The sequence below is a fragment of the Theropithecus gelada genome, chromosome 11, assembly GCF_003255815.1.
Source record: "Theropithecus gelada isolate Dixy chromosome 11, Tgel_1.0, whole genome shotgun sequence".
Classification (NCBI taxonomy): domain Eukaryota; kingdom Metazoa; phylum Chordata; class Mammalia; order Primates; family Cercopithecidae; genus Theropithecus; species Theropithecus gelada.
This window is the reverse complement of record NC_037679.1, coordinates 37295596-37321764: the sequence shown is the minus strand read 5'-3', so window position 1 is coordinate 37321764 and position 26169 is coordinate 37295596. Positions and strand designations below refer to the sequence as shown.

At 33.7% G+C, this 26169-nt stretch overlaps 1 protein-coding gene across 2 annotated transcripts in view; it reads right to left on the bottom strand.

The window, feature by feature from the left end:
* NAV3 (neuron navigator 3) overlaps positions 1-26169 on the bottom strand; it is a 377767-nt gene that overhangs the window by 30897 nt on the left and 320701 nt on the right. The window contains exons 23-30 of one of the 2 annotated variants that reach the window (XM_025403242.1): positions 24068-24151; positions 14464-14575; positions 7818-7939; positions 6766-6786; positions 5914-6086; positions 5542-5607; positions 3535-3688; positions 2175-2349 (exon numbers count right to left, since the gene is read on the bottom strand). In XM_025403242.1, the coding sequence (XP_025259027.1) occupies positions 2175-2349; positions 3535-3688; positions 5542-5607; positions 5914-6086; positions 6766-6786; positions 7818-7939; positions 14464-14575; positions 24068-24151 (907 nt within the window). The remainder of the gene's footprint in view (positions 1-2174; positions 2350-3534; positions 3689-5541; positions 5608-5913; positions 6087-6765; positions 6787-7817; positions 7940-14463; positions 14576-24067; positions 24152-26169) is intronic. The other variant, XM_025403243.1, reaches the window with a different exon arrangement.

Here is a 26169-nt window from a genome sequence, read left to right as displayed (position 1 = left end):
AATTGAATGTGAGAGGCTTCTGTAGTTTTGTTTGTTTGTTTTTGTTTTGTTTTTTTACTAGAAAATAAGTCATGGTCCTCTGTCTATATTTTGAAGAAAGAATTAAGGAGGTCTGCCATTCTGGCTATAATTAAGTAAAATTCTGGCCCAAAACTGAAGACTTCTCAAACGTCTGTCTTTACTGGATGCATGGAACATGCAATTAATATTTCAGGAACTAGATATTTGCCAATTATCCTCTCTCCTGCCTACTTTCTTTTGCTTAAGATTAATCATGAAACCTAGAAAGTCTCTCTGTTAAAAAGCCCCAGCATAAAGGCAGTTTTGATTTCCAAGTGTTGAACCCACTACACAAGAGTGAAAGTAATGAAAACAATATTCTAGTTGTGTGATTTAATTTTTTTTTAGTTCAGACATAAGTATCACTACTGAAAAATAGTTAAGGAAATAAGATATATTAAAAATAACTTAGGGAATGGGTAAAAAAAAAGGTATTAAAAAAAGTAAAACTTGGCTTCTCCCAAAAAATTGCCTTAAATTCTTAATCACGGCCATCAATGTGTTAAGCCCAATAAACATAGAAATTGTAAATGTAAACTCTTTGATTTTATATTTATCTTTATGAGTTCTATTTTTCTTAGACATTAAGTTTTTTTATATATGTCTTTTTTCTAAATCACCTTCAGTATTAAACTTGCCTCCTTCAAATCTTACCATATTTTCATAAAATAAAACAGAATTATATAAAAGGCAGTGAAATCCTACCATTAGTCTGACCTCTAAGGTACTGGCCCTTGTCTTTCGCTAGAAGCCAAGCCTAGGAATCCAGAAATGTGTTGGTTACTATGAGATGTAGATCTTACTTCACTTCTCTGTCAGGTCCATCAGCAACAAGCCAACATAGAGGATGTTGTTCAGAACTGTCAGATTCTATACATTTAAACATTCGGGTTCTTTCTTTTGTAGGATATTTTATTGAGTGTGGATAATAATACTTTATGTACAATTTACACACTCAAATTACCATCCACTTCCATAGTTTTATTTTACCTAATGATCTATAAGTTCATTTACTTCTGAAATTTCTTGCTTTATACTTGACTTCTGACATACTTAATGCTTATTCTCAGAATTTATTTTCTTCCTCTGATCCCCACCAGAAGTTTATAAAATTTGTTTTCTTAAAGTACAGGGAGTGCCCACTTGTCTTTTACATATAAGATGAAGGCCATTATTTTATATTATGAAGAGCAGCCATAATAGCAGAATTTTTAACATTCTGCCTTTTTAGAAGAGGTGTGATTCATTGGAAATGTAATCAATATCAGCATGCCATGTCATTTCCCTTCTCCTTCTCCTGTATTTTAATATGATTTAAGGCAAGCAGTGTACTGTCTCCAATCTATAATGGAATCTAATGTTGGCTAGGAACATACATATTATTGGTTTCCAAGCGTCATCTGGTGGCCGTGCTTTACAATTACCACAGATCCTCATGTAAATACTCCCTAGACTAAATTCTCTATCCTTGAAGTGATTCTCCTCAATGAACTGTTCCACAGAAACAGCTACACTTTATGCTTGAATGGTTCATCAGATATTAAGACGACATTAGTCATATGCTTCTGTTTGCAATCGAATCAAAACTGTACCCTTGTTCCATCACTAATACTGTATTCTTTTTGTTTGTTGGAAATTTAATAGAGCTGCAGACTGGGTGACAGAGTAGCATTATGTTCTGTCAGGGCAGTATCATGCAGGGTCATCGAGTCAAATTTAGAAAATAAAGCCTGCTACACTTATAAATGGGTTTTGCACACTTAAAACAATAAAATTGTATGGGGTTATGATTATTATATCCATAAGTATTAATTATCATCACTGAGAGTATTATTTCTTCATCATTGTAATCATGGAGAAAGTACTTCCTAACGAAAAGTGATTTCTTAAAAATATTATGAAGACCATATCTCTAAGATTGACTTTTGGATAGAGAATGTGCTTTTAAAATTATAACTAAGTAGACTAGATTTATAAGATCAAAATAGGACTATTTCTGAGAATTAGAGTATAACATTTTAATTTAAGAGTATGTAAAGTTCTCTAAATTCCAGGCTTCCCACCCGTTAACTTATAGGCATGTTGTGATTCAGCAAGCATGTGCACTAAATCACCTGAGGTAACAGCCTCTGTGATGTTCAAATTATTTAGAGAAAGTCCTAATGACTGCCTGGAAGATGAAGAGGAGGTGCTGCTTGAGGATTCTGACGGTGGCCGAGTAGGCTTAGCTGTGTTACCAGTTTCTGCCTTCAACCGGTCATTTTCAGCCTTCAGTATTTCAATTTCATTCTGTCATGAAGATGGAAAACATGAAAAAAATTGAGTTGGTTTGATTGAGAAAATAGCCCTGAGTCTTTTATCTAGTTAATTAGCTTGTTTGTTAAACAAAACATGTGGTAATATATTAAATAAACAAATATATGAAATAGGATTTCCTTCCCAAGAAGGAAATTTAACCCTTTTCTCTGTCAATCCAACCATTCAACATTTTTATCATTTTTTTTTTTTGACTAAAGCATGTGTTTGAGAATTTTTCCAGGACTTGGTCTCATTTGAATTAAGAAAAATATGATGGAATCGTTCGTAACACTTCTCATTTTAAAGGTGATGTTAAAATCTTATAAGCATATCATGCCATTTGTAATATTATTATAAATCTGTGGACAGTTGAAAAACAGAGCAAAACAAAAATAATGTAAATAAGGTGATTTAAAACCACTCCAGAATCATATCTAACATCTGAAAAAGGTTTTTTTTTTTCCTTCCAATCGGGACACTAAGCTCATAAAAAACAACAAAAGCCTTTAGATGAACATATACAGTGGCAGATGAATCTGCTCAGCAATGAGCTTTTCTTATTTCAGTCATCTGTGGTACCAAGCGATTACTGGTATACAATAATACAATGAAAACTGAGTTTGAGCACAGACTGGTTCTGAATTTAGCCTTTAGATGTTTTTTTTAAAAAAATACAAAAGCTTTACTTTTACAGATGGCATTCCAAATCACTTTGACTTCCATATTCAGAAAGCTTGTGTTGAATTTCTACAGTTTCCTCATTACTTTTGTATTTCAATAGAAAACTGGCGAGAAAGTATGTGAAAATCAGATTTCAAAAGAACAGGCAAAAAAGTCAAAATAAAAGTAAACGATGGAAAAGTGAAGAAGCAAGAATTGCAGTAGCTTCTGTAAAAACTTAGCTCTCAACCTGAATCCAATCACTAGTACAGTATCCTGAATGGTTCTTGAATACAACTTGCCAGTTTTCACTCCCACTTCCAAACTTGGATTTGACAAAATTCTCAATTCAGTACTAAGAAATGAGTTGCAAAGACTGAATAAACAGAGTACATTTCTAAGGTGGGTTTCCAAGCAGAATTTGTTCTGTGTTAACCAAAAGAACAGAATAAGCAGCATTTTTTTTTTATTTGTTTGTTTCTCCATTTCATTCCTTGAAAGTACTTCAGCACCAACCTGCATCCGGTTCATGGCTTCCCGGATCTGATCAAGATGATGAGCAGAGCTGAGGGCCTCCAGCCGAATATCTGTTAATTTTAATTCCTTTTCTCTGAGCTCGCTCTTCAGCTGCAGAATTATCTCTGCCTCAGCTTCTGTGCATTCACAGATCCTGAAGAAGGAAACAAACAAAATCAGTGGTCTGGGGAAGCCAGATGATTAAGAAAAGCACTGCCTCTTTTAAAGGCTGAACTGTAATATTATCCAGCAGGTACAGATATGATGTACTGCTGGCAAAACCTAGAGAAAAGGAGAAAGAGTTTTACAAACAGTTATGCATTCACAAGTTCAAAACGGAAATAGCTTTTTCTTTTAATCTTTTTTTTTTTTTCTATTTTTTAAAGTTTAAAAACAGTCTACTATTACTGGGTATAAAGTGATCCTAAAAATGCTTTTATTGGTGATATTTACAGGCAAAAAAGTCATAGATTACTACATTTCATTTCAACATTTTCAAGGGACTTAAACCTCTATTTGCAACATGTGACTATACTTTTATAAAAGCAGTTATTACATTCTTAAAATGTTGATTTCTTTTGTAAAATTGTGCAAAAAAAGTTCTGAAACAATACTGCCTTTAAGTTAGCATAAAAATCCAATATAAATATTGTAGAAAATAAATTAGAGAGATTACTTTTGGCCATTTAAATAATAGATGAGTTATATAACCTTCCTATTTGGCTCAGCTGATTTAGGAGATCACAGCTAAATCACAGGTTTCAACGCCTACTAGCAGGCTAGCTGAGGGCTGTTTGAAGGAAACACATTGTATCCTTGTTGTGTTGTTTTATTGTTTTGTGGACAGCTTTGCAGGAAATTTGCCAAAAAAATTGTCTTATATTAACTAACATATTTTCCATTTAAAATCTGAGAACTAGTTTACTGGCCACAAAATGACAGTGATATGTTCTTCCTTTCTGCATAAATGATAAAATTATGTAGGCAAAGCACAGTGGCCCTGTTCTATATGAGTTCTATGCTAGTTGTTGTCATGAGCATACAAGGATATTAGATTTAAATAGTAAACAACACAGATAATTATCTCACCAGAACACTTTTCTATATTTGAAATGTGTTCATTCTTGTACAGTAGTCCCCCACAATTAGAGTTTATCCACAATTTTAGTTTCTGTGGTTTAAGTTACCTATAGTCAAATATGGTCCAAAAATATTACAGTATTTTGGGCTGGGTGTGGTGGCTTGCACCTATAATCCAAGCACTTTGGGAGGCCGAGGTAGGTGAATCACTTGAGGTCAGGGGTTCGAGACCAGCCTGGCCAACATGGTGAAACCCTGTCTCTACTAAAAATACAAAAAATTAGCCAGGTGTGGTGGTGCACACCTGTAATCCCAGCTACTCAGGAGGTTGACACAGGAGAATCGCTTGAACCCGGGAGGCAGAGGTTACAGTGCGCTGAGATCTTGACATTGCACTCCAGCTTGGGTGACAGAGTGAGACTTTGTTTCAAAAAAAAAAAAAAAAAAAAAAATTACACTATTTTGAGGAAGATAGAGACCACATCAATATAACTATTATCACAAAATATTGTTGTAATTGTTATATTATTACTGTTAATCACTTATTGTGCCTAATTTTTAAATTAAATTTTGTCATATGTAGGTATGCATGTATAGGAAAAAAACAGTATACATAGGGCTTGGTACTATCTATGGTTTCAGGCATCCACTGGGGATGCCTGAAAGTATCCCTGGTGGATAAGCTGGGGGCTACTGTACTACCAAAAAGTGGGCTATCATAAAAATGCTAGGTTAGATTAACTAATAGAATCAAAGAAAACTGGATTGCAGGTTGATTTTAGGAAACCAAATTTTAGTTGAAAAAACAGAAAGAGAAGGTATTTATTGTTGAAATGCATGTGAGTGATTTTAGAAAAAGCAAAAGCAAACACTACTTAGGTTAGAACCTGGATCTTTGCAGTTTTCATGCATCACACTCCACTTTACCGAGATCTATGCTTGTAGATCACAGGGCCATTTTGTCGTTTCTTTGGTGGCCAGACAAGGGGTGACCTGTATGTACATACAGTTAGACAGATACATGGACAAATGCCCATGAAAAGAAGTGAGAATCATGATTCAGAAAACTGGAGAATGAGATCAAGAAACACTTAAATTGTAACATACGAAAATGAAAAAGAAAAATGAAAATGAAAGAAACCAATGAAGGAGAAATATGAAAAGAGAAACTAATGCTGTCCATCATTCTCAGGAAAATCAGAAAATAATTGGTACAGATATGGTTAGAACATAAATATGGCCTTCATCTAAAATTGTTTTTTAAAAATATTTCTGCATTTTGCAGAAGGAGCAACTTACGCGGAAGCAGATTGTGAGGGCTTCATGGATGCTGAACTACAGTCACCAGCGTTATGGGGCAACTTGGGGGATGCTGGAAGGGATGAATCAGTAAGCTCTTCAATGTCGGAATGTGATGAAGGAGGCTTGGTGGACTTTTTCTTCCCAAAGGCTTGTTTGAAAGAACTTCTCAGCTGAAAGAAGGACAGAAATTACCCTTCTTGTCTATTTGCACTTGGAGAGCTTTTGCTTTGGGACGTTAGTTTGCAGATGCCATCCTAGCCACTGCCTGGGGTCAGTATGTACAAGCAGAGTATTAACAATTGCAGCACAGTATCTCTAAAAAAAAATGATACCGTGTTTTGTGTGTTCATTTTATTCTTGTATTAATCCAGCGCAGCGCAAACATGGAAGGCTTTTAAATAGTGCAAGGTCAAGGGCATGGCTGTCAGAGCACTCATTTAAAACTAAGTACCTTGAAGGGATCTCCATTCCCAATGCTTCTCTCTTCAAGGCAATTTGTTTTAAATGGCCACTTTAGCACTACAATCAAGTCATGTCCTGCTGACAGTACAAACTTAAAAAGCAAAATGAAACCAAATTCACCTAACACTTCATTAATTGTGATTTTCTATTCAAATTTTCCAATCCCAGACTACTCAAAACCAGAATTGGTATCCCCTACAGTTCTATTCAGAAAGTGGTTTTACATCTCTTTAAAATTTGAGATTAAAATGAAAAGACACAAAGAAAAGACATACAAGGTAATCTGTTTTAAAAGGTATAAAAGCCTACTGCCAAAATGAATAGCATTCATGCCAAGGTAGAGTTTTTTTATAGATGCATGCCAAATTGTCCACGGTTTATATTCACCTCACTTCCTCTAGAGTTCACCTTGCAGAAACATGAAAGAGTGTGGAATTACAAATCAAGGGAATGAAGGCTGATCAGTATTTTAAAATATTACCTGTATAAACATTTTTTAAGACAAAAAGATATTTCTTTCATTATTTGTAGAAAGCACTCCAGTAAAATCCTCTGATAATTATGTCTGGATTTCATAAAGAGTTGTATTTACTCAAAATCTACCTTTGTGTTTTTTTGGTATTAAAAGAAATCATTAACTCCATTGTTTTTAAGTTTTTTGCAGTAACAGTATCTTCCCTTCGGCTATTTAGCTATTGATCAATATAATAAATTATGTCTCTAGCAAACTTAAGGTACAGTTCTGTTAAAGTGCATTTCTATATTTCTGCTATATTCTCTTGGTTAAAAACATCAAGAAGACACTAATGTGGTTGATTTCTTTTAGGGTGAAACTATTCACATGGTAAGCCCTGTTGATTCCAAAGGCAGAAGGAGAGTTTCATGGTTTCTTCTTTCCCTTTATTGACTCCCATTCTCCTCCTTTTCCTCCAACACCACTATCAACATCATCATCATCATATCATCATCATGATCATCATCATTTTTTCACTTTTCCTTCATCTCTACCCCCACAATAAACCCCTATTTTAAGCCATTTATTCACAGATGTTATCTTATTTTTCTTTAGTATAACTCTATAGCTATACTATTGACTTTCTATAGTTATACTATAGAAAAACAAGATAACATCTGTGAATAAATGGTATTCACAAATAAATATAGTTGCTATTAACTATCCTTTTATAGATAAGAAAATTCAGGCCCCTCAAAAGGTCTAGATCTAGTGGTGATTCAAACCCAAGTTTAGTCCCAACATTGAAATGTATGCTTTTCAGTACATGCCACACCAATTTCGGTGGTGAGTGCAGCATCTGAGGTGTCAGTAGCTTGAATGGGGCACTTTGTAAACTGCTGCAGATCACTGAAGCCTCAAAGAAAAAGGCCTAACACATGATGGATTAATAAGCTTCTGAATTAGATGAAGGACGGTGGCTTACCCAGTTCTTCTTTTTCTTCTTCTTAGAATCAGCATCATTACCACTGCCAATACTGGAATGGCTTGTGGCACTGTTGATACTAGAAACACTTTCAGAGGAATGCTGTCTTCTGATGCGAAGATCTAGCAATAGAGAGAGAGAGAGAGAGAGTATCACATTGGCTCATGAAGAGTCTCGATCTGAACAAATAAGTCTTTTAGGTCTTTTGAGAGGAAGTTCTCTAATAAAGGTCAACATGGATTTGTACAGATAATTTCAATGCAGTTTTGGTTTTAGAAGTTTAGTACAACCATATTTGTTTTAATTAACTGAGTTATCTACATTAAGATTTAATGGGAATCTCATATAAGTCTGCAGCCCTGGCAGTTTAATGAGTTCTGAGTTTTGTCTAAAATTAAATGCTATGCTAGTGATTTTTACTGAATGCCTGGATCAAACAGCTCTTCCAAAATGATTTGTTCTGAATGATTACCTTCAAGGAGTAAATGGAAACTCATAATAAAATGAGAATTAATTGTGCCTTTTTAATATTTGTGCTTCAAATACAGTTACTAGAGCAAAATGTATTAACTTTCCATTTCATAGAATCATACCATATTAGAGCCAAAACAAACCTTGAAGTCATGTAAGCACATAATCTCACAGATGAGGAAACTGAAGTGAAAAGAAGTTAAGTAACTTGGCCAAAGTCAAACAGCCAATGAAAGGCAGATCCTCCAAAGAAAGCCTAGGTAGACTGAGTTTGTGAATTAAACAGAGGACATATTTAAAACAGTGCAATTCTTCCAGTGTACCCCTACTCCCTGCCCATGACTTATTATAGAATAGTAAAAGTAACATCAATAACAAATAATAATAAAACTAGGTTTTATAATATGCTTGATATGCCCCGGAGTATCTAATTTTATTATTAAAGCAAACCACTGAAATGAGTTTATTTACTAAATGTAATTTTCACATGGTCACATAGCTGAAAAATAGTGGAGCCAGGCTCAGCCCTAGGCTGATTCTAATATCCATTGTGTTAACTGCCATGTATGCAGCATGTGGTATGGCCTTGCTTAACTTCTAAAAGCAAGCAGTGCTTCTTTAGTTAAGATATTTTGAAGAGAATAGCATTTGATATTTAATCATGTTTAAAGGTATCTATTTCTTTTATACAAGCAGCTTATAGATTTTTAGTTATTAAAAATAAAACAAACTGAATTTTTTCCTGCCTAAAATGCACTAGCATAGGTATTACTGAGACACTAAGAAAATTTACAAAATTGTGCTTAAAGTCACACTTGCTTTTAGTCAATTTCCATTAATATACTTATTGTCATCAAAGCAGATTAGGCAAGCAAAAATATCTCAGTAGAAGTTGTAAGATGTCAAAATTTATTCTAAAGCTGACAAAGTTTCAATAAAACTAGTACCATAAAGTCAAGTCTTTTCAATTGACTGATTTACTGAATAGTAAAAATGATCCGTGGCAACAAAACTATAATTGGTTGCTTTCAAAACATATAACAAATATGTATGTATTAATAGACATGTAATATATGTATTTACATATATATGTATGTGTGTGTATATGTATATCCTCATCATCATATACATATATATCAATTAGTCCCTTAATTTTTCTACTAAGGCAATCATGCTGAAAAATTTTATAGGAAGAAACACATAGAGTTTTTTTGTTTAGAATCCCTAGAATTCGTCCCTTAAAATTATTTTAAAAAGTAGTGATGAGAACATTAACTGGTTTTGCATGCTAAAACATTACCAACTCCTAAACCTAAATCAAGGTATTCATGTAGGAGGTTTCAATTCAACAATAAAGGAATCTGGTATCCTTTAATCAACTATTATGGAACTCATATAAATAGACAATAGAAGAATATGTGTAGGTATTTCTTCGGGCTTTAAATTTTTGCTGAGATCAGCCATTAGCTTTTTGAAAAAGATTTCCCATTTGCTAGCTCGTTCCTAATAATTAACTTTCACAAATAGAAAAGCACAAAGTATTACAGTACTTCAGAATTTTTATTATATCCCAAATTAATAAACTGTGTCTGACTTCTTTAATACTAAAATTTTTAAAAGATAGGTAAATTATTATAGGTCAAAAGTAGTCCTTGGAGGTATCAGTTACCTTCACTTATGACTGCATTCACCAGTAAAGATTAGCAAAGCCATAATATTAATAATATTGTGAAATGAAGGAAATGCATTTTACCGTTCCCTAACAATTTCTTTTTTAATACTTCTAAGTATTTAATTCAGTACATGGGGCATCATAAAGTTCAGTAAAGAATAGCTAACCAAATGAATATCAGCAATCCGAATGAATGGAGAAGCCTATTTTTAAAGTGAAATTTTCAGGTACGTGTTTGTTCACTTGTCATTTTCTACCTCCCATCCTCTGCGTCACCACTGCCCCAGTTCAAGCTATCAACATAACCTTTACAGCAAGCATTGCTATTGAACTTACTCATCTTCAAACCATTCTATAAACAATAGCTAGAAAAATCTTTTTAAAAGGAAAACTTCATCATCACTCCCCCACTTAAGACCTTTCAATAACTTCTCACTGTAATAAGAATAGATAAAAATCCATCTTCTTTTTTTTTTTTAATTTATTTATTATTATCATACTTTAAGTTGTAGGGTACATGTGCATAACGTGCAGGTTTGTTACATATGTATACTTGTGCCATGTTGGTCTGCTGCACCCAAAAAATCCATCTTCTAAATATGGCCTACAATCCCTCAGTAATCTTGTCAGTCCTTAACTCATCAATCGTGTTCTTCTTCTTAGACATTTGCTTAGTATTTTCCTCACATTAGTTCCATAAGGGAACTAATTTATTTTCTGCCTCAAAGCTCTTTTGAAATGCTCCTCCCTCACGACTTATAATGTGATTGACAATTATTCCTTGGATATTCACTTGAATATTACTACCTTAGAGTAATCTTCCGTGACTGTGTAACCTCCAGTAGGTTCCTTGGTACCCTCCTTCCCTATGGTACCCGTTATTTTCCATCTTAGAACTTATAACTGTTTTGGTATACATGTTCAGCTTCACCAATGATCACATACATTCATTTACCCTCTGCTCTCCCACTAGACTAAAAGTTCTATGGAGACAAAGACCATATCTATTTTGTTTACCATTATATATTCCAAACCTTATATAGCATATGGCATGTGGTATCAATCAATACATAGTGTTAAATAAATCGATTCTGATTTTTCATTCACTATAACTACATTTGCCTATCATTATTTCTAAAAAATATTTAGTGCTGACAGAACTTTAATACATGTGTTATCCCACTGTATTTGGTATATCTTAAGGAAAAACAATTCTATATTTACACAGAAGTAGTGACTTAGAAAGCAATAACACATTTTGAAAAAAAAAGGTAAAATTTTCTAGTACCTTCAACTTTCAAATTTCTTATCACAAATACTATATTTGCAGTGGATTGTGAGCTCCATGAACAAAGGTAATTTTTTAAATCTTTGTATTTTAAGATCTGATAATGCCTAGTACTTAATAGCAGGTGTTTACATATGTTTCTAAACAAAAAAAATTTTATTATAGACTGTAATTATTTATCAGACTTCATTAATGAATGTGAGGCATTAATTTAGAGAAAATAGAAAACACATTCACAAACTGGTGTGTGATTTTGTGATAGTCTGGCCTGTCTATAAGACTGTTGCCTCATTCCAAATATATCTTCTAAAATCATATGTAAAAATATACATTACATATATATTTTAAGGGTCTCTACATTTCAATGTGATTTCCAAATATAAATGTATATGCCATACAATTACCTTAATAACCCATGGAAAGACACATAATTAGTCTAACTGACTATTTTTTCCATGTAATGTCAATGGTCAATGTGATAAGAATCACTCTATGTTCATTACATTTAATACTGAGTTTTAATATTACAGAAATACAATCTAACTATCTTGTATACATTCAATCCTTTATAACCAGTGGTTTTTGTTACTTTTAAAACCTAGCAAATTATTTTTTAATATTTATTGGTCGATGTAAATATTAACTGGTATTTTTCACCTTAAGCATCACCCCTCCCACATTTCTGAGCAAAGGCATTCCAATTTTTCAATTTCAGTAGTCATATTCAGCTACCTGTTGCTTAAGATAAAAGGAATCCTTTCAGCAAGTTTCACTTCAGTGACTTGTGCTGTGTTAAAGTAAGGATTAAGCCTTTTTAAATCCCTTCTGGACCTATTTATGACATGAAGATTTAGAACATAAGCTGCTTTATTATAGCTCTAAGATAAGCTTTAAATATGCAGTAATTTTCCATGCATCACATAAATCACTCCCCCACATGGAAAGTTGCTAAATTCTTGAGAGAAGTAGCCCCTATAGAACTACTTTGTCCTTCAATTTATGCATATCTCACTTTATGTAACTGTTTTCCTAAAATGTAAATTGAAATTCATTTAAAAATTACTTTATTCTTCTTTTAAAAATTCAAATAAACCCCTTTTATGTGCAAGACATCATCATGGGCATCCTGATGTCTTTCAAAAGAGTGAAAAAACAAACTCTACTATTGTAAATCAGGAAAGACATATCTTAAATAAAAGCCCCAAAGTATAATGTAATTTTAAGAAGGGAAGTATTGCTACTTCCAGAAACATATCACAGGGGACTTCATTCAGTGTAGGAATCAAGAAAGCATATTTGGGTTACCTGCTGCAATGTCTCAAAAAGTTTTTATGCTGATCAAACAAGGTAGAATATTCTAAATGGAATGAATGCAATTCATAAAGAACTTATGAAGAATTGAAAAAAAATTCAGGATAGCTGAAATATGGAATATACAATGCAACAACAGAACAAGAAGTAAAGTCTATATGTGCTTCATTGGGCACATAGTTGGTTATGAATAAATATTTGTTGAATAAATGAAGCTGGTGAAGAGAGATTATGGCAAGTTGAGGAGTCTATATTCCATTCTAAAGGCAATGGGATACCTGTAGATGTGTTTCTTAATGACTGTTCTGGCTTCACTGTGAAGACTGGTGTAAAGCAGATAAGATTAAGAAGAGGAAGGCTATTGAGGGGTTTGTGGTCATGGTTCAGGAGAGAGGTGATGGATGGTGAGAGTAAAACCAGAGAAAAGTGAACAGATCCAAGAGATACTTAAGGAGTGGGATCAATAGATCTTGGTAATTTATTCAACGAGAAGAGGAGGAGTTATGAAGAATACTTAGATTTCTGGCTAAATGGAAGGATGGTGGTGCTATCCACTGAGGCAAAAAGCACTGAAGGAGCAGCAGGTCTGAGACAGAAGACAAGTTAAAGTTTGGAGACATTGGTTTTAAGATGCAAAACAGACATTCAAAGATATCCACATGGAGTTCTCGGTAGCTCTATATACAGAGCCTGGCCTGCAGACCTAGATTTGACAGTTATTAGCTATTAACACATTAATAAAAATTACAGCTAGAGTATGAGATGATTTTCTATATATTTTTAAATAGGATGCATAGAATCATAATATACAGAATCATAGTGGAAGAGAGCTTAGGATATCAACAATTAACAAATGGATACAAAAGAGTGAATTTATAAAAGAAATATTAAAAAACATTTCAAAGGAGCAGAAGAAAAACCAAAAATGTGTGATGTCATGAACATTAGAAAAACCGAATATTTCACATAGGAAGAAATGAATATCCGCATCAAATACTGTTTCCACATCTGTCTAATACAATCACAATTTAAATGTTTTACTGAATTTAGTGTCATATAAGTTTCTACCGATCCCCGAGAGCATAATTTTGGTGGAGTGGAGGGAAAAGGAGCTACACTCCAGTGGTCTAAAGATGGTTGGTGGCTGAAGACATTGAAAGAGTTCATAAAATTTTTCTCAGAATTCTTCTGGAAATGAAAAGAGAGATAATAAGGCATTCATGTTTTAGGTCAGGATTTTTGAAGCTGGGAAAGAGTTGAGCATGTTGAATGCCATTGAAAAGTGTCAGGAAATGAGTAAATAGAACCAATGTAAAGGAAAAAAATGACACGATATTAATAATGAGCATTTCTTCAGTGGTGAACTCAGGGGTAGGGGCAGTGGCAGAAGTATTTTTATTGTTTAGAATTGCTTAAGCATAGGAATAATATAAAATATACCTACCTTTCGCCTGTTGTTTTTATTGTTTTAAAATTATCTACAGGAAATGTACCTTTTTGTAGGCTCCATCCAGGAAAAGTTGTTCCCAATGCCCATTGCTTGCTGTATCATCATTTTGACTATTTCATTTTTATATACAGATCTAGATTATCATACTCATTAATGGGTTTGTTTTGCCTGAAGTCAGATATGCATGTATTAACCAACCACTCCATCTCCATCTCCATTGAATCAAGTGGAAAGATGTGTATACACAACTATAGAACCAAATTTCATACGACCAATTTAAAAATTATTTGATAATGAAAGTCACTATCCTAAAATTCTAGGATTCTGACCACGTTAATACCAACTTATTCATTATAAAAGGCAATGACACTGAGTAAATGCAGTTTTACTCTAATTAGTAAATAAAATAGATGCCTATTATATTGGGTGGAAATGAAACGATTTCTAAATATACCTTTGGGAGGATGGTCTGGACCATTCAGCGCTCCCTGAATAGCCGCCTGGGCAGCAGAATTCTGAGCCTTCAGCATTTCAATGGTTTCTCTTAGTTCTATAAGTTCAGACTCCTGTGAAACAAACAGAGTTTGGAAGCTTTAATACCTAGAAAGAAAAGTAAAATCTCCTTGCTCATAGTTGAATTTAAAAGGCTTGATTTTATGTAGTAACAACCTCCTGGAAGATTTGGATGCTTAGCTGAACTTGTCAAGTTGTACCTAATAACTTCTTTCTTAGCTAAAGTAAAGGAGGTGTTTGTTTGTTTTTCTTAGTTATTGTCTTATAAAAGAGAGATGAATAGTCTTTATTCTTTTCAAAGGGTGGGACCCGGAACTCACCAGTACAAAGTAAAACAGGATATCACACCACTCATTTCAGATCACATACTTACTAATATTACCTATGATTACATTAGATATTTAGATATCACTATTGCACTGTTGCATTGCATTGTATTTATTGTCAACTACAAACCTGAAGTTTTGTCAAACCAATGATTTCAGATTTTGTTTGAAGTATTTTGTGTCTGCAAAATTGATTCTTTGTATTTAAGTGTAAAACCTGGAACTTACCCCTAATTCCTATTAAATGTCATCTTATTAAATTCTGATGCTATATCAAGGTCATGTTACATTCTGATACTTTTTCATTCAATGAAACTCCTAAGATGGAGACCTAGTCTCACCAAGCCAAAGCAACACAGGAATACAGTAAATAGAAATATATGTATTATACAATTTTTAAATAATAGTTAAATTACAAACAAAGCAGCTTACAGATCAAATTTTAATAAAGCATATATTTTCTTTTTGAATTTAAAGTAATTATAAGATATGTCCCAATAAAATACTTGCACACATTTGAACTTTCATAGTTATTTAAGTGAATTATTTTAACAGGAATAACTCATTTTTGGAAGATAAAATAACTCGGAAAAAGATAGAAAGAAAAATAACTGAGTGTTGCTTCAGTATAGACTGAATTTCCATTAGAAGCTCAGTAACAAGTATCTTTCATGGTGGTAATATAATCCTAAAAATCAGATCTTTGTCAGTCTCTTAGAGGGGGAATTCCTTGGTAATGTATTTGTCATTCATCATTCATCATTTCCTTTAGCATCTTTGGCAGAAAGCCAAATAATCGGGCTTGGGTTCTTCATTCTCTGGTAAATAATTTATCTTTAATCAATGTCTCCCAGAACATACATTTTAAAAAGATCATCAGCAGCAGCCTTTGCGGAAAATTGCTTCATACATGGGAATATCCATTGACTATTTTAAACTTAAACTCTTAAAAAAAAAAAAAGATAGATGATGCTAATTGAAGTGATATCCAAGTTTGGAATAGATACCTGACACCTCATGTATCTATTTTCATTGCATACCTGACATTTTCCTGATAAAGAACACTTAAATTTAAAACAAACAACCAAACCTTCTTATTGACTTTCAGTAGCTTATGAGTGGAAGCATCTCTCATAATGAAAAATCAATAGTAACCTCCTAAATTTATAGATGGGTCTTCAAATACTTGACTGCAATTCACTTCGACTATATTTATTATCAAAGAAGAATATAATATTTGTGGGAAATTTCCATTGTCATAACAAAAGTCAGACCCAACTCATCATAATGACTCAGTCTCTCCAATTTTTATATTCTGTCCATTGCCAAATTAGCAACAGATTTTACCAAAACTTAATATATTTTCCATTTAAAAATATCCCCCAAGAAATAAAATATTTACTGAAAATTTATTCTGCTCTTACTGGAAAATTTTTCAAAAAGAAATAAATGGTACAGAGTGGAATCATATAATGTAAATATTAATTTTACAACATAAATACTAGAATGCAAATTAAATTCTAATTAAAATCAGATTTTTTCCCTTAAATTTAAGATCAATTATGCCTGTACTATGGATTAAAATCTGTTAAAACATTTGCCTGTAGCTTTAAAGGAAAAAAGTGGTAATGAGACCTCATGCCAACAATGTCAAAAAATTAAGCTTAGCTTTGAGTTAGCTGACTTATTTCAGTGTCAAAACACTCAGCTTTTCATGAGAAATCTCTTATAAAACCTGTTTTCAAAAAGATAAAATGTAGAACATTCAGGCAATGTTGCTTTTTCAGAATATCATATTTAATATGAAATAGAAAAATGATCACTTTCTAATATTAATTATCTTTTAAAAAGCAATAGATATTAACAGGTTAGTTGTTACTCAATGTGGCACAATATATGTAAAAGGAAGAATAACTAGTTAAGAAATATATCTGCTATATAACTTGAGAGAATCATATCTATGAAAAAAATTAGTTCAACCAAATTCATACTGCTATTTCTTTAGAACTTTATGAGTATAAGCAAACACCTATAAAATATTCCATAGTCTTTGATTAAAAAGATAGCTAAATTCTACATTGATTGACATAATCTGTTCAAACCTGCACTAGTTATCTTTCCATATTTGCAAAATTCCTTCCTTCTCTCTCATTTCAGTTAATGAGATCTGCTCTCACCTTGTCACTCAAGTCGCACCCATCTCTTTTCTCTGAGCTTTCCACAAAATTTTCTTTTTATTTAAATATCCTACCTCACTGTTAAAAGCCATGGTAAAATGTCTCCACCCTTCTGAAACCTGTTTTCCTGTCAGAAAAAAAATGAAAATGTGCTTCGAGACTATTTAATGTACTTTCTTTAGTTGTTGATGAATATGCTTTTTCACCTGATTTATGATCTCCATAAATATTTGGATGATTTTGTTGAAATGTTCTGGTCTGCGTTAAACAGATGTTTCTCCCTTGAAAGAATAACATAAAACTTCAACTTTATTGTATACGTATTTTTTTTTTTTTGCAAGAGGGTGTCTGATCACCTAGTGAGTGGGGTACCGTATAAAAAACGCCAACAACTTTATTAGTTATTACAACCAGGGAGTCTTATTTTGGCTAAATCAGTGGAATCACCTCCTTTGGATGAGAACGCAGTCAGGTTTTCCTTTCTCTCTTTCCCAATAGTATTATAGAGATAAGCATAAATAATTTTAAAATAAAAACTTAACTGAGACATGGAAATTTTTCAATAGTTTATTTCTAGTCTTCATTTTTCTTCTTCATAATTATGGGTACTGTTCACATTTTTTTTTAAGCTGTATTTTTTCAGGTTTCTATAGTGCACAGAAATTGTAATGTGCCCTCCAGATGCAACTACGAATTTTTATTTTGTTTTATTTTTGTTCATAGTGGGGAGTTTGGATGAGGTATATGATTAGAAATGAATTCCTGAGATAGCTAACTATAACATCATTAGATATTCTAAAATATTTTCATATAATTTCTTTATGTTGAAGGGAAAAATAGAAGATACTCAAGTTTTGAAAATCCTTATTAATCATTCAGAAAAAAAACTGAAAAAAATGTATGTGCCATCAAGATATGGATTTAAAGTCTACTCTTTCAATTCAGTCATTTTCAGTTTCTTATTCTCATTAAATACTAAAGAGAACATTGAGGCTGGGATAATTCTGCAAAAGATTTTAGGAATAAGATAATCAGATCACATTTTGTTACTTCACATTTTTCAAAAATGATAGATATTTTAAAACCTGAGAACCAAACTAAGATTTCATTTTCCTCCAATGAGCTATTCAAGATAATGATACCTCCAACACCTGCTGACCTTGTAAAGTTCTAGTTTTCCATGAAAGTTTCTCATGTTAAAGAAGCTGAATGGAGTCAGTGTCTCTTTTCACAGTTTTATGCATGTGTCTGAGACTAAACAATTCATTCAGGTCAGGCTTGAAATGCTTCAAAATAAAATGATCAAATTTTGTGTCAGAATACTAGCCTTTCCTGGTGGTCTTTCCAACCCAATTTCTTAACTATACTTGATCTGTTTCCAAATTTCTCAGTAATAAAGACTTTGATGAGAATCCCACAAGCTTGGGACAATCTCATCAACAAATGCCATCAACTAACTTGAACTTCTAGGCAAGGCTGTTTAAATTTTCCACCACATCTGTCCTTTACCTCCTCATGTTGGCACTGTTAATCTCACACTTCCCAGCTCTAGTCTCCTCAAACGGGTCCTCCCTTCCCACTCCACCTTGCTTCTGAAGTCTTGCTAATTGTTCTACTGAAAGAACCTGACCATCCCTATGGCATCTAGTTTCAAATAAATTACATTCACCAAATACCAGTAGGGTAAGTAATTTGAAAATTTTAGATTCACATTATTCTATGCCCTAAAGATTAATGGATGCATCATCTGACTCTAGCAATATATATTTTTAAAAACACTTCTAGATGGCAACTATCATAATGTAAATTGGGGAGAGTTAATGTAAAAATCCTATTCAACTAAATTTTTAGTTGCAGCGTTATCTATTTTCAAAGATTTGGTTTCAAATTCCCTTATTTTGAAGGTTTCAATTCCTGTTTTGTAGTCACCCAAAAAAAGTTTCAGAGAGGTAACAAATGAGCAAACTACTAGGCTTTATTGTTAGGATAGTAGTCAATATCTGAGCTTCATCACTCATACAAGGAGATATTCCTCTGCCTGTTCTGACCTTCTAACAAGAAAAACTTCTCATACCCTTAACGTATGTTCTAACTGCCTTGGCATGACAGCTACAGGGAACTAATTTGAAAGTCTTTTAAATTTTAAATTCTGAAATATTGAGCTGAGAATATAGCTTTAGTAATTTTGAACACAAGGATTTAGAAGTAGTTCTGTAAGAATGTTACTTATAAAAATATAGTTTGCTGGATTCCTAGAAGTTGAGCCTTTCTCAACTGGCATTCTGTGAGAAAATTAAGCCCTGCACAATGATTTAGTAGCAATATCCTTGATTCTGACAAGAGTGGTACATAGCTAGTACCATTCTAGATAGTGAGAAAAGAAGTTATTTCAGCACATGTATTGGATGCCTCAGGGCATCAGGTTTAATTTTTTTCATATATTCCTGGTGAAGAAGTGCTGGTGAAGAGACAAGGATTTGAAATCAGGATAAAATTCTTGATCAAACTACATCAATGTCATAGTCTACGAGCCCTGGGTTAGGGATAGGGTAATGTCTAGAGATAATTTCACTCTCAGCAAGCATATTAACAATTCTCTTGATTTTTACCTACTTACAGACTTACTATTATATAGCATGTCTTCTTTTAGCAGCTATTGGGAATACTGTTTAACTTGCAGAAAATGCTGCCAGATTGATCACTATTTTTTTCTTTTTTTGTAATTTTGATTTTTGAGACGGAGTCTTTCTCTGTCACTCAGGCTGGAGTGCAGTGGCATGATCTTGGCTCAGGGCAACCTTCACCTCTGGGTTTCAAGCGATTCTCCTGCCTGCCTCTGCAGATGTTTCCTTTCAGAATGCACATGACATTGTACTGAGTCTAATAGCATGATAATTTTCTGCCTTCTGAGTTATTCATACATGTCTTTTCTTTCTTACCAGGCTATAAGTGTATAAAACCAGTGTTCTGGTACACAAATTTGGCAAGAGATTCAGTGTTATTTGGCATCAGGAAATAGGAAAAGTATTAGGAGTGAATCGCTCTTTATTCAAGGCAGTTATTTTGGTCTATAAATCAAACAAAAATTTTGCTGTAGCTTCAGGCTATTAACGCCATGTGATTGCTGAAAATCACACTGTGAAGCCCAAATACTAGAATCTGAGTCTTAATTTACTTTATCCATTTTTAAAGTATGTAATCAAGAACATGAAACCACCTTGGCCTTTGTTACTTCATGTTTTAGCTTCCAACCCAGCTTCTCAATATCCTCATTCTCAGCTTTACGTTTTTTGCTAGTGCTTATCATTACCTGAAATTCTATATGTTTTAGTTATAGGTTATATATATATATATATATATATATATATATATATAAAAAATTTTTATTTATTTATTTATTTATTTTTAAATTTGAGACAGAGTCTTGCTCTGTCGCCCAGGCTGGAGTGCAGTGGCATGATCTCGGCTCACTGCAACCTCCACCTCCCAGGTTTAAGTGATTCTCCTGCCTCAACCTCCTGAATAGTTGGAACTACAGGTGCCCACCACCACGCCCAGCTAATTTTTGTTTATACTAGAGATAGAGTTTCACTATGTTGGCCAGGCTGGTCTTGTACTCCTGATCTCAGGGAATCTGCCTGCCTCAGCCTCTCAAAGTGCTGGGATTACATGCATGAGTCACCACACCCGGCCTGTTTTAATTATATTTTTATTATCATCTGTTGCCCTCCTAAAATATAACTTCAATGATAAAGAGATACATATATATGAGATATGTATGAGAAATATAAACTCCATGAGGAATATTATATATACGTATAATATGCTTTTAGAGTTCTGGTAGATATCTATGTTTATAGATATAGACCTATATCTATCATTCTATATCTATATTGTCTGTACTGTTTTGTCATTAGAAGAGCACAAATTCAATATAAACTTGATGAATGACTAAATAGACAAATGAACCTTATAACTTGGGGTAGGGAGTTTAAGAATCTCTGCTCTATGCTTCACAAGCCTTTTCTCAGGATTGCTGAATCACCAGAGAGCAATATACCCTTTTATCTCAGCTCCCTGAAGAAATGCCTTTAGTGAAATATGATTAAATGTTATGCCCTTAGCTTTTAGAGAAATGTCTATTTGAACAGTGATTTTGTCTTTTGTTATTCCATGACCCCAATTTTAAAACCTTGGCAATAAATTCGTCCTTGAATTTAGTGCCAAAGAGTTTGTCTCTTCAGTCTAAATTATGTTCTTCTGGCCAGAAAATGAGAATAAAACATACCTAGCAATCTCCCTTTGTACCTTAGCTTCCTTGAAATTCAATTCAGTTCAGTTCCTTGCAGTAGTAATTATCGAGGCTGAGGTATATTGTAATATACATTACTCTACTGGTTTTAATTACATTCTGTCCTTGAATTATACAATTTCATATTGCAAATAATTTTATAGGCTTTTAAATATCACTTTGAGAATAGGCAAGTTATAACCTCAAATTAATAAACAGTTAACCAAGACTGTTGTGTGTATATAGTTTGCAATTCAAAAAGAAGTTATTTTATTTTCAGTTAAAAAAGTGATAAGGCCAATATGAGACATTCTGGTATCTTCTGAGAAAATTTTATAATTTTGGCAATGTGATTTTAAGGATAATGTAGACACGTTATTTCTTATGTCATAGAAATAATTTTTAAATATTTGGGCATTAATCATAGGCATCATAAGTTAATATACCTCTGCATTTTTTTTTTCCGTTTCTATGAGAAAATTCACTTACAGATATAATAGAGTTCAAGAAAATATCCGGTGGAGGGCAAAAATTCTATTAATTTTGACTTCTTGAAGATATTGAGACTTAAATTCTAACACTGGCTTCCAGCAATATGTTTGGTATATGCCCATTGAGGAATTTGGTGTTATCTTATAATTTTCAAGGGAAAAAGATAAATGTAAAGGAAGGTAATATTTTTTGACAACCCCTAGCATGTGACATGATAACAGTATCTGATTTACTCCTCATAGTGATCCTACAAGGTAGTTATTATCATCCCCACTTATAAAAAGGTGATTTTGAGGTTCAAGAAAGGTTAGATAAACTCGCTCTAGATTACCCAGCTTTTAACAGACATAGCCAGGATTCTCTTTCAAGAATACTGAGGCCCAGTGTTTTGATTCTTTCCCATCCGCTGCTCAAAAAGCCTTGTAATTCTATTTGTTGTGTTCTTATATTACATAGTGAAGTGACAAGCTGTAGCAAAAACAAAACAAAACAAAACAAAACAAAAACAAAAACAAAAGAAAGAAAAAAGAAAGAGAGGGAGAGAGAGAGAGACAGAGAGAGAAAAGAAGGAAGGGAGGGTAGAAGGGAGGAGAAAGGAACGGTGGAAAAGATGCAGGAAAAAGAAAAGGAAAAAGAAAGAGGAAAAAGGAAGGAAGGAAGGAAGGAAGGAAGGAAGGAAGGAAGGAAGGAAGGAAAATGTATGTCTCAAAAGGAGTTTGTTAGCTGTGCTAGAACAGGGTTTCCAGGAATGGATAATATTCTCTCTCACGGGCAGGGTATATGGAGAATATGAGAGAGAATACAATGTGCTAGTAACACCAGGCAATTATAAGAATATTCGATTTTCTCCTTTGATTTCATTGAACTGTTCATTCTGTGTTTAAAAAAATAAACTTTTGTAAACTGACAAAATTCGGTAATATAGACTAGTTTTATAAAGCTAATTACATACCTTACAGAATCTAAAGACAAAACTGAAGCCATTCCTATGGATAGATAAACACATTCCTGAAAATACCCAAAGCTTTTTATATAATGGGTCTCTTTGAGAATTAGATGAAAGCTCTGGACACCTGATCATTTATGAACATGTACAGTTTTTACACACACACACACACACACACACACACACACACACACAATCCATACAATTCCAGAGGCTTCACCTATCTCTGATGCCCATCCAAAGAAGTTAAGACTGCTGGACTAACAGCAGAGAAGTAAGTTAACTGGTCATCACAGCAAAGGTGACCAGGCTTTCTACGCAGTATGGACCTTTTTAATACATTTGTCTTTTGAACTAAATCCTCCATTCCTTTCTTTTTGGTATTCCTTCTTTCATACCATAAAATCCTTTAGGTTCATTTTAAACATTTTGATATAACAAATGACTTTTCTTCAAAAGCAACATCCCTAGATGGCAACTAGTTCTTGTTATTTCAAAATTACACAGGATTGGTCTTTGTTTCACAGCTGCTGTAACCTGAAGTCCCTTACTTGGCAGAGTCCTAACATCGGTCCCAGGCATCCTTCCTGTGTGTGTCCGGTCCCAGGCATCCTTCCTGTGTGTCTTAGCCTACAGCCGTGCCCATAGCTGGATTTAGTGACCGGTACTTGTGAAAGTTCTTATCCAAGTGTGATTCTTGTCAACTGCGTAACAATTTGCTCCCAGAATATTCTCTTATGTGACTGTTTCTCTTTCTTAACACTCAGTATTCTTTCACTAGTTCCATCCAGAAGACTGCCTAGAAAGAATTTCGTATGCCTTTGTGTGTTTCAATGTGGAATAAACTGATTAAATCTTTAAATTAAAATCTGAAAAGAAAGGTATTATCATTGTTGTAATTTAGTATAGAATTGAATATTATTTTATTATTCTTTCTTTTTTTTTTTTTGTCTCCCAGGCTGGAGTGCAGTGGTATGATCTTGGCTCACTGCAACCTCCGCCTCCTGGGTTCAAGCGATTCCCCTGCCTCAGCCTCCTGAGTAGATGGGATTACAGGCAACTGCCACCACGTTGCAGTTACTAAATATATATATATTTAGTAGAGATGGGATTCTGCCATATTGGCCAGGCTGGTCTTGAACTCCTGACCTTAAGTGATCCACCCACCTTGGTCTCCCAAAGTGCTGGGATTACAGGCATGAGCCTCTGCACCCAGCCTGGAGTATTATTTTTAAGGAGCTTCAGGTATTATTTAAGAATCCTATGCAATTTGCTGTCTTCTTTCAGTCTCCAGTGGCAATTTCTGAACATACCTTTTGTTCCGCTGTCATGGTTAGACTTTGCAATCGGCCAGTCATATTCCCTAAGCTCTTTTCAAAAGCTGCTACAAGGTGTGCCTGTGAACAGAATGGAAGAAACATAGTTTAAATGTCAGAATCTTTGTGGATGGAAGAAAAGCCTTCATTTTACAAAACGCTTAATTTCATGTGTTCCAACTCTTTAAATACTATGACTATCATAGTTAGCTCTGACTGGTGACTCTTCTTTAACACACATTTTCATTCATCTTTTCTAAACTGTGTCTTCCTAAAATCAGTGTTTCAGTCTCCTGACATTTAATGTGAGTTTAACTTCTGAAAGAAGATGGTATTTTGCAAGTAATAACTCCTTCTGACTTGCACATCATGTAGAGATTTGACACTCAAAATGCCAAATATAAAGTTCTGATCTGCCAAGTTTTTTAGACTTAAAGCCCAAAAAGAGGTAACTGAAATGGTCAATGGACAAATGTTCCTCATTTTTATATTTTCATGATGACCTTTGCAGATATTGTTAGCTGCTCTATTGTAATGATACACTCCTTCAAGTGTCAGACATCTGCTGACAGCTAGAACCTTATCTTTACTCTTTTCTACTTACAAAGAATTGAATCAAAAAGAGTTGTCTTTACTTTCCAAACTCTTTTCAATAAAAGGGCTTTTCTACTTCATATTCCCTTCAATGAATGAAATACAGATAAGCCAGTTAGAAATAATATTCCATCATATTTTATTTCACAGTAAGCTTTTGTGGCTTTTGGGTTTTATTTTAAATTGCAGATAATTATACATATTGTAGTACATAACTATAACTCTTATGATTAAGAAGTATTTGACAATCTTATTAAAGCTCAAAAATAGGCCAGCTTCCATTTGCATGCCCTTATGTAACAACTTGAGCCCAAAATATTAAAATGAAGGGGCACTTCAGTCTCTCACCATGGCTTGAGGTAGAACTACAGGTACATTATCTCAAACTGATAAAATTGTATTGTGTCCCTAAAGGATATAAGGATTTAATATTTTGCAACCTAAGTCTATAATAAATTATACCTACATATGGGGCAAAGTTTGGAAATCCTTGGTCAAAAATTAATTTCTTTTTGAAAGACATGAATAAGATGACTTAAATAAAATATATCTCCATGTACTTATAGCAGAATTGAAATGCTGAGGCTTCTACTATCAAATGGATCACAAAAATCCAAAGAATTGAGGCTCATTACTTAACAATGGAAATATATTCCATTATTGATAACAGTTAGAATGTACATGTTCCTTCCATCAGCATTATGATACAAAGGTGCATGTTCCTAGCTCTGAATTCATCCTGGGATGCCTTTCTTTACCTGACACTGCAATATGGAGAAAAACAATTAGTAGGGAATACATCTACTAAAGTTTAATCTATCAGAACAACTCTTTATTATCTTTTTCCACTCATTCCCCCTTCCTTCTTTTTCTCCTCCCTGGCTTCTCTCTTTCTCTCTCTCACACACATGCACACACACACTCTCTCTCTCTCTGCACACACCCTTACCCTTGAGAATTATACACCAAAGTTTGTTAGCAGATTTAATTGGAAAAATACCACTTAAAAAAACAGTATCTTATAGTTTTAACAATTTTCAATGACAAAAAAGGAATGTGATGATATCGGACCTAGTAACTGAAAAATTAGCATACGGCTATGCTCATTTTTTCCTATATTTTAACTTTTAATTATTTATTTTATTCTTTTACTCAGTGTCTTGCTGCCACCCAGGCTGAAGCGCAGTGCCACAACCCTAGCTCACTGCGGGCTTAAACTCCTGGGGTAAAGTGATCCTCTTGCCTCAGCCTCCCACGTAGCAAGAATTATAGGCATGTACTAACATGCCCAGCTACCTTTTTTTTTTTTTTTTTTTTCATTTTCTGTAGAGATAGTGCCTCACTCTGTTGCCTGGGCTACTCTCCAACTCCTCGCCTCAAGTGATTCTTCCCACTTTGGCTTTGCAAAGTGCTGGCTGGGATTATAGGTGTGAGCCACCACACCTGAACTTTACCTTTTCAACTATGGAAAAATCCACACATATATAAAAGTGAACAAAATGAAA